Genomic DNA, 14,041 nt, shown 5'->3' with positions numbered 1-14,041 from the left:
GCCACAGTGGAGTGTTTTTGTTGCGTACAGCCTCTCTACTAGGTTTTACAAAGAGGATCACTTCCCTGGTGAATGCTTGAAGAAAGCTCTTGCTGATTAGAGGTGATGAAGGCCACCACTTTTCTCTCTTGTTTTGTTTTGATTCTCTTGTTGTTAAGCTGAGGGGCTGATGCCTGTTGTGTGCTCCTCTCCTCAGTCTCTAGGCTGGCATGCTCCTATTTCTAAAGTGAGATATACCAAAAGAGCTAATGGTAATTTGCATCTATAAGTGCTACTTTACAGAAAAGAGAGATAATTTGAATGTGTGCACATGTGTTTGCTTTATTCTAGTGGTTATGGGCTATTTGCTGCTCTTGTGATTAAGGACTGCCCATTCTATGAATGTACTTAATACTTTGAAAACTTGAAAGAAATGATGGCACCCCACACAATGTCAAAATGCGCATTTGAAGTAAAAGCCCAGCAATTCAGGTCTTCTGGTCTTGTTCATAGCAGGTAAAAGGCTGCCTTGATGACACTTAGAGCAAACGAATTTCTCTCCTGCAGTCATGCACTGAATAAATTGCTTGATCTAGTTTGGTACAAAAGGACGTGATCTATAAATAGTTAACAGAGCTTTCTTCAGGACAAGTGATCTATAGACTGGAACTCTCTCTTGGGGTCTTTTAAAAAAGTAAGTGCTGATATGAACAAAAGGAAAGTTTGTTTAAAAAAAAAGGTGGCCTTTTTAATGAGATTGAGATTCACATACTTTAACTTCCTTTTGAAAGCATCTGGCCAACCACTTCAAAAGTCCAAAAAGCTAACCTTACAGTCACTTGAAGTAAAGAAGAAAAAACGTCAGTCCATTAATCTGATGTGAATATATTGTCAATAACTACAAGCTGAAAATGCAAGCTAAAACAACTGGTTAATCTGAATCAAAGAAATTGCTGTCATAGAAGCATCAGTGAATTCAGTTTTTATTTGAAAGCCGCTGTTTCGGGCTTAAAGGAACTTTTCTTCTCTTTATGACATTTTTATGAGTTTGTCGATACACTGCATTGTTGGCCACAGGGTCTCTCTGTCCTATTTGCTCTTTCATGCACTTTTTTCACAGCTAATCTTGCAGGTTTTTAGACTATTGCTAATTGTGATAAGCAAAACTCTTAAGACATGTTAGTGTGCTAAAGGAAGCATCCATCTACCAAGTTTCTTCATGGGGCATTTTCAGAAGAAAGCAGAAGAAGTAGTTATCTATGGAAACAAAAAGAACAAGCCTCCCTTTTTATGGCATTTTCAGCTTTGCTTTTTTTTTCATTGAGATGAGGCCAGTCATCCTGAAAGTGGTGTCAATGTGGATTTCCCTGAAAAAGCCTGTATGACCTGTGCATGTAAAATTGGGGTTTTAGTGGCAGTGTTGCATGCAGGCCGGGGCAGTGATGGCAGCAAAGGGACTGGCGCATGTTGCTGGTGTGGACGTTAATCCCGTCAGTGTCTTCAGATACGTGCTAGTGTGTGTATGCACCACAGCTGGCACAAGCACCAGCAAGTATGTTGCGTGCAAATATGATGGGCAGAGCTTAAGAAGCAGAGATATGACTGTGAGTGCTTGGGGGCCACAAGGATCCTTGACCAGAGGGAGAAGACCATCTATGTTTATAGTTTTGCCATGGGTTTTGGGAGAGGCAAATCATTCTGTGCCTACAGAGAAGCTGAAAGCCAAGTGTCCGGACTATGAAATCACGTGGGCAGGTGAAGGCTACTGACTTGATCAGTTAAAAAAATGTAAAATAGCACGGTGGGAGTATGTTACAGACCACTTGATCTAGGTGAAGAAGTAGACAAGAATTCTTTAAACAACTGGAGGAAATTTCTGTGTCATAGAACGTGGTCCTCATAGGGGACCTTGACATATTCTGGAAGGGCAAGATGGTGGGATGCAAGGAGGAAGGTTTCTGAAGGGTGTTTGGGATAACTGGTTGATGCTGGTACTGGATGGGTAAACTGGTGTTGACACAGCCACATCTGCTATTCACTGTCAAGGTTGAAGATATGATGATGACTGCCTGGGCTGTGGCAACCACAAAATAAAGGGTTGGTGTTCAGGATCCTGAAGGAAGTGAGGAACGAGATTAGCAGGGTACAGACCCTGGACTTCAGGCTAGTGGACTTCAGATTATTCTTTATTTATTTAGCAGGTAGGGAGAGTTCCATGGGAGACAGTTCTGAAGAGCAAAAGAGCTCAGAAAATCTGGCTGGTCTTTAAGGACAGCATCCTCTAAGTGCAAGACTACTCCAGAAAATAAGCACCTTTAGCAGGAAAAACGCTTCATTAAGAACAGGTATAATGGCAGAGCTCCAGTGCAAAAAGGCAGTATCTGAGAGGTGGAAGCAGAGACAGGATACAAAGGAGGAATTTAGAAAAATTGTCCAGGCATGGAGGGTTGGCGTTAGGAAAGCCAGAGCTTACCTTGACAGTTGCAAAGAATGTTAGGAGCAACAAGAAGAGCTTCTACTGCTGCATTAGTGATAAAAAGCTGAAAAGGGGAAGTGCTGCATCAACAAAGGGATTACAGGTGAATTGGTAACAACAGACGCGGGTAAGCCCGAGACATCTAGTGACTTCTTTGCTTCAGTCTTCGTCAGCAAGGTCTCCCAGACCTCTGTTATTAGTGAAAGAGTTTAGGGAGGAGGCAGAAGCAGATCTAGTTGGTGATTGGGAGAGTTGGAAACGCATGGAAATCCATGGAATCAGACAGACTGCATCCAAGAGCGCCGAGAGAGCTGACTTGATGTGGTAGCGAGACTGCACTCTGTACCTTTGAAAGGTCATGCCATGAAGGTTGAGGGAGGTCCCTCTTTACTGGAGAAAAGCAAATGTTGCACCAGTCTTCAGAAAAGGCCGAAAGCAAATCCCATGGAACTACAGCCTCACTCCAATCCCTGGGAAGTTCATAAGGTGAATCCTCTTGGAGCACATTTCTGGGTACATAAAGAAGGTGATAGGTAACAGCCAGCTTGAATTTACTGAGGGCTGATCAACCTGACAGCCTTCTATGATCAATTGACAGGATTTGTGGACTGGGGGAGAGCAGTGAATGTCATTTACCTTGACTTTAGCGAGTTTTTTGACACCATCTTGCACAACCAGATGGATAAAAAGCCAGTTGAGTGGTCAGGCTCAGTGACTCCTGTTTAATGGGTTGAACTCTACTCGGAAGTCACCAAGGGTCTGCAAGGGTCTGTATTGTGACCAGTCCTGCTCAACAACCTCATCAATGACCTGGAAGAGGCAATGGGAGTGCACGGTCGTAAAATTTACAGAAGACATAGAACAGGGAAAGCTGCTCAATACAGTCACAGGCAATGCTGCCACCCAGTGGGACCTAGACAGGCAAGAGGAACGGGCTAATGGGAACTTTGTATAACTAAACAAAGTCAATGTCTTTCTCGTGGACACGGTATCTAGACGTGGTCCGAGTTTTGAGCAGAGGGGCCTAATTACTTCCCTTTATCAGGAGACTATACTTTTGTTAACAGACCACAGGACACCGTTAGCCGCCTTTGCTGCCAGGGCATGCTGTTGACTCACTCATGTCCAGCGGACATGTCTGCCCACATCTCCAAGTCCTTCTCCACAGAGCTGCTCCCCAGCCAGTCAGGTCCCAGCCTGTATCATTGCAACGGGCTTTTCCTTCCCACATGCTGGACTTAACAATTTGTCTTGAATTTCACAAAGTTTCCATTAGCCCCTTCCTCTTGCCTGTCTAGGCCCCTCTGGATGGCAGCCCTGCCCTAGAGAGTGTTAACTGTTTGCCCCAGTTTTGTGGCGTCTGTAAGCTTGACAAGAGTACACTCTGTCACCTCTTCCATGACATGACCCTGAAAAATGTCAAACTTAATGGGTAGTCAGACCCTGGGTCACTGGCAAATACAGTCCAAAGAACAGGAGAAAAAGCATATACAAGAAGAAGGAGCTTAACTAAAAAGAACTGGCTACATGGGAAATCTTTATGGTTTTCTTTGCGTGACATTTCTTTGCATCTGTGACATTTCTTTGAATGACAACATGTCAAGTGCTATTTGGTTGATACTATTTCCTAATGTAGCAGATGAGACTCTTTTTTTTATTCAAGGTACTTAAAGACAATGTGGGTGAGTTGGATAAAATTGTATAGGAAGACCCAATAATTGCCGAGAGAACTCTGCAAATGACCACGAGTGCTTACAGGCTCCAGGTGGCTGGTAATTTTCATGATAAGCAAGTGTGTTGTGATGATTAGCTTTGGGAATATTGAGAGATGCAAGATAGTGTTTGAGCTCTCCTGCTGACTGGGAAAGAGGTTGTGGTGTTTTTTTTTGGTTTTTTTTTTTTTTTTTAACATTGAGGACTGGCAAAATATTTTACAAAATGCCTGGGGTTTTATGCATCGCGCTTCTAAAGGAAGCCTTAGACTCATGAGCCCCCCCCTAAGACTTTGCTCTCATTCCTAAGCATACATGGGACTGCAAAAGGTAAGGGATCATAGCTCTGGCACAGGACAGTCTTCACTTGCCTTTTCTATTCCATGTGCTGCTCCATTAGCTGGACAGTAGATTAGATGGGAATTTCAGGAATTTTGTGAAAACTGTTTAGGAACCAAAAGCCACTTTGTCCAACTCAGTTTGGCTTAGTCTGAGATCACTGTGGACTAACCGTTACTGAATACTGCTGCCTACAGCTGGACCTTCTATTGCCACTCCATGCCATGAATCCTCCGCCCGCCCCCTCTTCTGCACAAGAAGCAATACTTATCCCTTATCTGACTCATAAAAATGAAAAAAATCTCCGTGCTGTTTTGGCATGGGTGGTGGTATTCAGCAGTAATGGAGGTGAAGAGGCTTCTGCCTGAGACAGTTACTTTTCCCAGAGAAGAGGCCATCTTTACTTCGTGCAGGCTTGAGTAAAGTCCTTAAACATGTATGCTACCTCATGTTTACAACAGCGATGCTTGCTGCCGTTGTGCCTTCCTTGCAGGTTGATTTTAAGGTTTCAGTTTGTAGAGTCTTGCTGCCCACTGGATGTGCCTTAGATTTACAGCTAAATTAATGCCAGTTGAAGGGATTGGAGTCTATGACACAGAATATTCATAAGTCTCTGGTGAATAGTAATGTCTGTTTTCCTGAAAGGTAACATCTTCATGGGCAGCTGTCTTGACCAGACAAAGATTTCAGCAAGGCAGGTCTGCAGAGGATGACTTTTCATTTGATTGATCTGATTGACTAAGGGATGCCATCAGTTCTGTTATAGCAAGAGGTAGAATTAAGGGGTGTGAGGAATTAGGGTAGGGGTGGCATAACCAGTAGTTAGGGCCAGGACTCTTTAGGCCAGGAGTTAAACCAAAAGCATCAAGTTAAAAACCAGGCTGGAAGGCAAAATTGGAACCATGGGATTAAGTCAGCAGACTTAAGTTAGTCAGTCTCAAGGCTGGCATGAGGAACTTCAGGCATAATATTTTGAAGCATCAGGCAGGAAACAAATGCTTGAGCTGCCCTCCAGTCTCCTGGAAAACCACCTTCATTTCCAGGAGAAAAGAAGTGACATGTGCCAGATGTATGCGAGACTCTGCATTAGTAAATTAACAGGGCTATAACACTCAGGCTTGTGCTGCCTCCTTTAATTGCCTGACATGCATATAGAATGCCAAATGATGTTCTCTGAAGGAAACGGAATGCAGATTATGCTTTGCAGCTCTTTGCACTATTGGTTAGCTGGTACCTATCATGCTGAACATCAGGAGCTCAGTCCACAAGAGGTGAAGGGGCTGCTACTTGTGTAGTTCAGGTGCATGCCAGCGAAAGTCTGCAAAGTTGTGACAGTAGAGTAAGCCGTTGACCTTTTTCTAGCATCGTGCCTTGGACTTGTCATTCTTCTTTCTGAGACCTAATTTACAATAGCTTTTGAATTGGAAATAATTGTAAAGGAGGACCATGGCTGCTTTTATCTTTTATGCCCTTATACAGGGACAAACAATCCTATTTTAAAAAAAAAAAATAAAAAATCTACCACACCACATCGATGTATTATAGCAATGGTTTAAACAGCCATAGATACTATAGGGTAATTCCCCCACGCAACACAACATGATGTGTGTATGCATGTATACACACACATGCATACATTGGAACCGAGTAGCTGAGGACTACTAGCTACTACAAGGTAGACTATATAGCTGTGGTGTAAAGTACAATGTGGCCCGCTGCGTGAGTGATTGGACTGGGATCTCCTCCCTGCAGTTGAAGTGTTGGTATCCGTTGAGAGCTGATTCATTCCTGGCTGTCTTATGAGCCCAGAAACAAAATAAACCAGGAAATATGTAATTCTTTAGTAGTCGTCCTCGTGTCCCCCTTCACACACACCCCCCCTCTCTCCCCCCCCCCCCCCGACTAAAGCAAAAAGCCCCCGGTTTTATTGCAGTATTTGTTAGGTTCTATTATCATATCCATTGCTAAAGGAGGAATGAAGGCAAATGCAAGCTTCTGACAAGTCCTTCGAACATCTTATCTATTCCCCTGCCTCCGCCAACTAACCTTACTAGGCTGTTGGCTGCTGAGCTGTGGAAGGAAGATTTGCTCTATTAGGTAAAACGCTGGTTTGATTTCAACCCCCATCTGGTGTTCGGGTGTTGTTTGGGTTTTTTTTGTTCCCCCCTCGCCTGCTTTCCCCTTTTTTGTAGTGAAAGTAACATGCCCACTACATGGTAAATCTCTTGCCCTCAGTTCTTGTTAATTTTCTCTGATGGCTTGACCTCCTGGTTTTGTCATCCTACCTATTGGAGCAGAGATAGCCAACTTCTTTGTGATCCTCTTGGCTTCACATCATCTTCCCCAGTTGCACGTACCGTGGTGAGACCCAGGTGAAAGCAGCTAAGAACCTGTAGCTCCATTCTACGGTGAGAAGACTGCTGCAGTTTACTGGGGTATGCGTTGGTTCAAATAACACCACCCACCCCGCTCTAGCCCTTTATTCTTTCTTGAATGAGGAAAACCTAGTAGAGGCAATATATTGTCTGCTGGTTTTTCTATTGCATGTGAGCAACCATAGTGTTCCTAGAGTGCCACGGTTTGTTTAGACCTACCGTCTGGCTGCTCGCATCTCTTCTTTCAGGGTGGTTTCCACCAGAAATTTTTCGATACTAACGTAATCTGGAATCAATGATGGCTAGACTTGTATAGACCTTTGTGAGGGATTTTAAACAGGTCATTTACCACTGTGACACACTTGGTTTACTTCTCTTTTGTTCATCTGTACAGCGACAAAAGAGCTAATGATTAAATTGAGTTCGTTGTGGAGGTATTGACTTGCATCTTGCCACTGGAGTACCCTTCACTAGGACTCTAGATATCGACTATAGATTTTCTGTAAGGCTGCGTGTAAATCCCGCTGTGCAACAAGCACAGGGTACAGTTGAAGTTTTTTTGGTGGTCAGGAGCCTGGTATGCTTTCATACCATCTCCCCTTCTTCCCGGAGAAACATGGTAAATGATGTTTTCAGACGGAGGCTCCGGTGCAGACAGTCTTTCTTTGGTTATAGCGATAGCGACAGACAGCTTTTTAAATAATTGCCTTACGAAAGTTCAATTGGGAATCAAAGAGGGCTGAGACAGAGCACTGGAATTGCTTTTCTCCATTTGGAAAGTCTTTTTCAGATGTTTCTGCTGTTCTCAATAAAGGCAGTATTTGCTGATTCAGGTTTGCTGAGAGCGGGCGAGGTTCACCGCCGTGTTCCAGCTGCTTTGCGGTGCTCTGGCAATGCAAACCAGCTGCAGGTCTGGTTTAACTCAAGCCAGGTTTATGGCTGGTTTGCATCACTGGAGCAGTGTAAAGTACCTAAAGCATGCCAGCTAATCTGGCCTATTGCTGAACCATTATAAATGACTTGTTTTTCTTCTTGTTCTTTACATGTAACTTTATTTATAGTTAAAGCCCATAGAAATTGAGTAGATTGTATCGCTAAGACAGATTTTGAGTTCTAAACTAAAGTCTATAAACCTAGACGTTTTTTAAGCCAGAGCTTTTTCTTCTTAACTGAAATAAAATTGTCAGATTACACATTGCTCCTCTGCACTTCTGTGTTATGGATTTCTTTTAAGTTACACTAGGATTACAGTTGCCTGTTCTTATTATAAGATGAAATAATGATTAGTCTGAGATCTAAAAGAGTAGGCTTTATAAGTTTTATTTTGCAAAATGTGGGCTCAGCTTTTATTCTAAATGCAGTAATTTTCCTCTAGTTTACTGAGAATGTATGCAATATTTGTGTCATTATCAATGTTGTCTGTAATTTACTGATTGAAAATATTTTGGAGGTTTTGAGAGAGGAAGGAAATCAGCCAACCATGATGATTTTTCTTCTGTTTATAGTAAAATATGTAACCGAAATCGTATTTACCTACCTTGGATAGCATGATGAGTGTTCAAAACAAGCTACAAATATTAATGATAAATTATGTTAGTCCATGTATAGTATTTTTTTTCCATAGTCCAGCTCTTCCTCTGAGGCTTTTACAGTGTTGAATGCATCATGTGTATTTTTAAACAGTATTATACATAGAAGAATGTCAGAAGTGTCATTACAGCTACTCTGATCTACACGTTCTTCAGAACTCAATATTTTTGCTCTTCACCTAGAAATATTTTTGTATAAAGACTATGGTATGATTTTAAAAAAAATTCTTTCTGGATAAACATACTGGCATTCAAATCAGAAATTTTATTCCTCTGATCAGCTGTATATTGGAAGAAAACATGACAGAATTTGCAAAGTTTTTCTAGACTTTGAGGCAAAGCGCCGAAGAATTAATTACTGCCTCGTATTAATTAAGATAACAATGCAAAACCCTTCATTAGAAGCATAGGAAAAGTTCTTCCTTGGTCCTTGGAGAGAATATTATATGCAAGCCCTGTTGTGTGGGTTGCAAGGTGTCACTGGAATTTATATGCATTACTTGTCTAATTGCAGTAAATGTAGCATGTCCAGATAGGTTTAAAAGTTGGATGGCTGTTTGTTACTTGCTGGAAATCACTTGAAACCTTGCTACTCGGAGGCAGCTGTTCACAGGTCCTTCACCTCTCCCCAGAGATAGCTGGAAGACTCTGTTGTTGGACCCTGTCTTTTATGGCAGAAGCAGTAAACATGACAGGTTGTTTGGGAGCCATCTGTTTTAAAATGGTTGCTGCTTTGTATGCAGTAATGAACTTGAGATCAGTTTTCTGTCTGTCTTCATAGTAACAGCCTTGTTTGGTGTCACAACAGGTGGAAGTTGATGGGATGAAACTAAACGTGACCAGCGAGTGGAACCTGGCTTCACCCTTGTTGTCTGTCACCATTGATGGCACTCAGAGGACTATCCAGGTAAACTCACCAACGCTTCATTTGTAGAGCTGAGATAACCACGAGCCTTTGGGTATCCAAATAATACTGATATGTGGGGTCTAAACTTGCTGCATCCTAAAAATAACGTGACGTTGTGTGAATAACATAATCTTTCTGCTTTGAATACATCCAGAGCTTCAGTGGAGTGAACTTGTCTCAAAGTTACTTATCTAGAGTTTGGAATATCTTTCTTTCAAAGAGAACTTGCTTGTTTTAGACAGAAATTTACCCCAGTTTCTAGGATCTCTTTACTTAATGGCTGTGAGGAGATACAGTTTCTTAAGCACTTAAGAAATAAAGAATGGATTACTGCACCCCCCCCTGCCCCGCTCCCCCAAAACCAAACTAAAACCCAAATAGACCTGAAAAACCAACCAAAACCCACGTGGGGTCCTGCAGTTAAATGATTCCTCGTGCTTGGATCCTGTGATTTTTTTTTTTTTTTTTTTTTTTTTTTTTCTCCCTTTTGGGCCTTTGCAATTTGAATGTCACAGGACAGGGCATCTCCCATGTAATGTATTTTTTTAATATGCTTTTATGAAATATGATTAGTTCCATGATTTGAGAAGAAAAATGTAGAAAACACCCCAAACTTGTGTGGCTCTAAGAAAAGAGGACCAAAAAGATTAATATAGTTGTATATTCTTTCCTTCTGGCCACTAGTGTGTTTGAAATCAACTCCAAACAAAAAGGTGTGCCTTTAACTGCCTTGTAAATTTTCTGAAGGCAATGCCAGTCAGGATTTATATATTTGTTGAGAAATCCTTTATTTATAAATATCCATTGATCCTGGTAGTAGTGAAAGGAGAAAAAAAATAAAATCAAAACTTTTGGAGTTATTGAAAATATCTTTCTGCATACAACAATATCTCTTTCTTATACATTTATCAGTGATACAGTGGTCAGACTTCTGATAATTTACAGTGAAATGTGTGATTTTATTTTTTCATTTTCACTCCTGGTAAATTACCCAGTTGGAAATACTGTCTTTGCTTTGACTGAATTATAAGACTGCAACTTAAAAATAAAAAATACTGTATCTTTCAAGGTTAGTATTGACCGAGAGTGAAATATTCATTACGTGCCCAGCTAAATTATGGACTTAAGTTTTGTAGATTGCTTGGAAGATTAATGCCAGCCTCAGGGCTTGTGCATATCTAAAATAATTTTTTATTTTAAAGTGTATGTTTATATTTTAATACTGGTCCATTTTGGTACTGTTTTATAAAGTACATTCCCAATTTTGAGTAGGAGACGATACTGATGTATGAACACATAAAATCTGCCTAGGAGAAAAGCATTATATTTAGAATGGATAACCATATTCAGAAGGCCTCATTGCAAACTATATAACAACTTTACGGCTGGATACAGATCTTGGACTATAAGTAACAGTAGTAAGACCAGTTAACTAAAAGTGTAATATTAGAACTGGCACATAAAATCAGTTTAAAAATTAATGATCATGAGAGCTGCACATGCTTTCTTCTAGGAGCTGAGCCAGCAATAGTGTTACTTGCACTCCCTGAGTATGACCAAACTGTATGAAATACTGCAGGGCTAGCCACAGCAACAAGCAATAAGCTGGCTGCATGCTTTCTATCCAACAGAATGTGGAGTAAGCACATATGTTGTTTCTTTTTCAGATTTTATCTGTAAGTCTTTGCTTTTAGCAAAGAAACCCAGTAGCTTGAAAAGTTATTAATCTTTTAGTGTATATATGTAAATTTATGGGAACCTTAAACTTGACCTCTGATATCCACTCACTGGAATCTAAATTGGTTTTTTGGTTATATATTTCTGCAGACTTGCCCCACTGCAAGAACCAAATTAGACAAGTGTATTCCTATAGGTCAATTTGTCTCCAAAAGCAATTGACCCCTGAGTCTTGAAGTATCTTCTTTCAGCAAGACTTAGCCCTAGAGCCATTTAAGCAACAAATATGGATGAATCGAATAATTCCAGCTGTGCTTTATTAATTTTCAGCCAATCTAATTTCTCTTCATAGTTGGTTTCATTCTTCTAAATTTGCTCAACCAAATACAGTCTTTGTGAACATTGTATTTCTTTGAAGGTTTGATTTATGCACCTTTGGCTCGATCCTGCAGTCTGGCCCCAATCCAGCAAAGCACTTAAGCATAGAAGCAGGAAATAAATAATTTTAAAATGTTTTGGTTTAAAATGTATTTATGTAAATTATAGTCTAGACATTCAAATTGTTGCATATCTGTCGCACACTTAAAAATAAGTAATTAAGCGTGCTGCCGTATTTCCACTCCTCTGCTGAAGGCTCAATGTGTATCAGAGCAAAGCAGAGCGCCAACTCTGCCAGAGTTAAGAAGGCCTACGAGTTTAAAAACCAGGTTTTCGGAGCCTATTTCTAGAGTACGGCATGCGGGAATACATCTGAGTGCCTGAGGAGAGGTATATGCCCCGGTCGCAGTCTGTCTAGGGCATATCAGGGCACAAGTAGGATGCGTGGCAGCCCCCTCCCTCCCACTTTTGTTTCCTTTGCGAGGAAGCCCATCTGTGTGCAGCAGATGGGCGCTGCAGAGTGCCTGGCCAGGTCCCCAGATGATAGAGGGACCAGAACCCTGGGGATACTGCAGGTCCGTTCGCCTGCAGCACGAGGGCTCTGAAATCTTTGCGCTGCTTTGGATTACTGCGAAACCTGTAGGATGCTATGCAAAGTGATGAACCGATGAAAACTTGGGATCGTTTGAGCAGCGGGTTTCTGAGGTACGGTTTTCAGGGATGAGGGTGCGGGCAGACCTCGTAGCATTCCTTGAAGTCCACAGATTCCGTCATGGGTTTTTGTTGTTGTTGTTTTTTAGTAGTTCCTTGGCTAATCCTAGTTTCTCAGCGTTTTCGCCACTTACGACTAGACTCTACCTCTCATTTGGGGAGGCTGAATTTAACACGTTGTGAAGCATAGGATGTTGTTCGCCAAGCAAATGAAATTTTTGTGTGCAGAAATACTTTGCCAAAACGGTTTCCCCTACCTGTTTCCAAAGATGTTAGTGGCTCAGAATTTGACTTAGACCTAGCTATTGTGAATTTGGACCGTGCCTTTGCTGAAAATCAGAAAAGTAACTAGAGGCATGTGGTTGCAATATGTCTTCCTGAGGATTCAGATTTGAAGGGATTGGCTGTTACTTAATTGAAAATACATATTTAAAATACACTTATGTAAAAAATATGATTTGAATATGATATAGCCTTTCAGGCAATATTTAAAGTAAAAATAAATAAATGAGGTGCTTACTGATTCCTGTGAAGAGTGAGTGGAAAAGAAGACATTGGTTGAGTTGTGGAAAAGAACTGTAAGAACTTCAGCTGAAACTGGAAGGGAGAACAGCGGTTCAGAATGGTATCCTGGAAAGTCATGACAGTTGGAAGATAGGCAGCAGGCATATTTTGGGACAATGAGGGCCATTTTTATCCCTCTGTCTCTGCTCCCATGTACAAGTAACCTGGATTTCTGTGAGCCCTGTGCCTGCAGAAGTCATCATCTATGACCTCTTCCTTCTCCCTGTAAATATGAACTGGGGAGCAGGTGGAAGGGGAGAAGGGAAGAGTAAGCTGCCTTTTCCACAGAGCTGAAAATCTCCTTTTATTCCCTCATGTGAACCAGAATCTAAGGGGAGCTCAAGATAAATCAATGAATCCATGAAGACTAGCAGATGGACTTGAACCTAACTGCAAGTCTGTCCTTACTACAGTTAGGTTGCAAGTAACCGCCTTCTAGTGGGACATTGTGCAGGAAGATCAGATATCTGCAGAGAGAGCAGGTTGCCCAAGAAAAATACATGTAGGAGATCTTCAAACCCTCTTTGCTTTGGCACTACTTGTATTTGGGCAAGTTCTCAAAAACCACCTCACCGACCATCCAAATGCTGAGGCTGCTCTATAGCAACACCACATGGACAAATTTTACAACTCCTTAGTGCTGTTAAATGCTCTGCTTTCATCGATCCCATTGTCAAAGGCTCAACCCATCCTTATATACCATTTACCTGCAGACAGTTCCCTTATAGCAAAAGGATTCTGAGCCAGAATAAATTGTCACCGTCTTTTGCCAACACTTTTGTACCTCTTCATTATATCATATGCACCCAGCCTTTCCACTGGCATATTGTCGGCTCCCACTGGTTTCATGGCTCTGCTAGTTTATGTAATGAAACCTTCCACCCTCTAAAGGTAGTGCAGGCATTCTGCCTGGAGCCTGGAAAACTTGGCTTTTGGCAGCTTCGGCAAAGCAATTTTACAATGGCAATGGTGATGCCTTCTCTTTGAATTTCCTGGCTTTCAGAGGATTGGTCTCTGCTGAACTGAAGCTCTGTAGGTCATAGACAGAACTCAACTGGACAAGGTCCTGAGCAGCTTAATATTACTTTGACCAGGGAGTATGACTACCCGATTTTCAGAGGTCCTTTCCAGCCTAACTGTTGTGTGACTCTGTCGGATGTCCCAACCTCTATGGTAGAAAGGTTTTTATCAGTCACAGCAAGGTGTAATTAAGAGAGTAATGGAGTTAGTAAACAAGAACATGATCCTGTAAAGCTGAAATCATCAGTCTCAAACTTCAAGTTTTTTTGTGAATGAAATACATGACGATGTACCAGTGGAGTTTTCTCTACTTA

At 41.5% G+C, this 14,041-nt stretch overlaps 1 protein-coding gene across 8 annotated transcripts in view; it reads left to right on the top strand.

Annotated features, from left to right (window-relative positions):
* Positions 1 to 14,041, top strand: part of PCCA (propionyl-CoA carboxylase subunit alpha) — a 299,644-nt gene that overhangs the window by 215,090 nt on the left and 70,513 nt on the right. For all 8 annotated transcript variants that reach the window (XM_049816078.1, XM_049816076.1, XM_049816077.1 and 5 more), the window contains one exon: positions 9,279 to 9,377. In XM_049816078.1, coding sequence (XP_049672035.1) covers positions 9,279 to 9,377 — 99 coding nt within the window. The remainder of the gene's footprint in view (positions 1 to 9,278; positions 9,378 to 14,041) is intronic.

This window comes from Accipiter gentilis, chromosome 13 (genome assembly GCF_929443795.1).
Source record: "Accipiter gentilis chromosome 13, bAccGen1.1, whole genome shotgun sequence".
Lineage (NCBI taxonomy): Eukaryota > Metazoa > Chordata > Aves > Accipitriformes > Accipitridae > Astur > Astur gentilis.
Note: the sequence above shows the minus strand (reverse complement) of the source record. Positions and strands in the feature narration are given on the sequence as shown.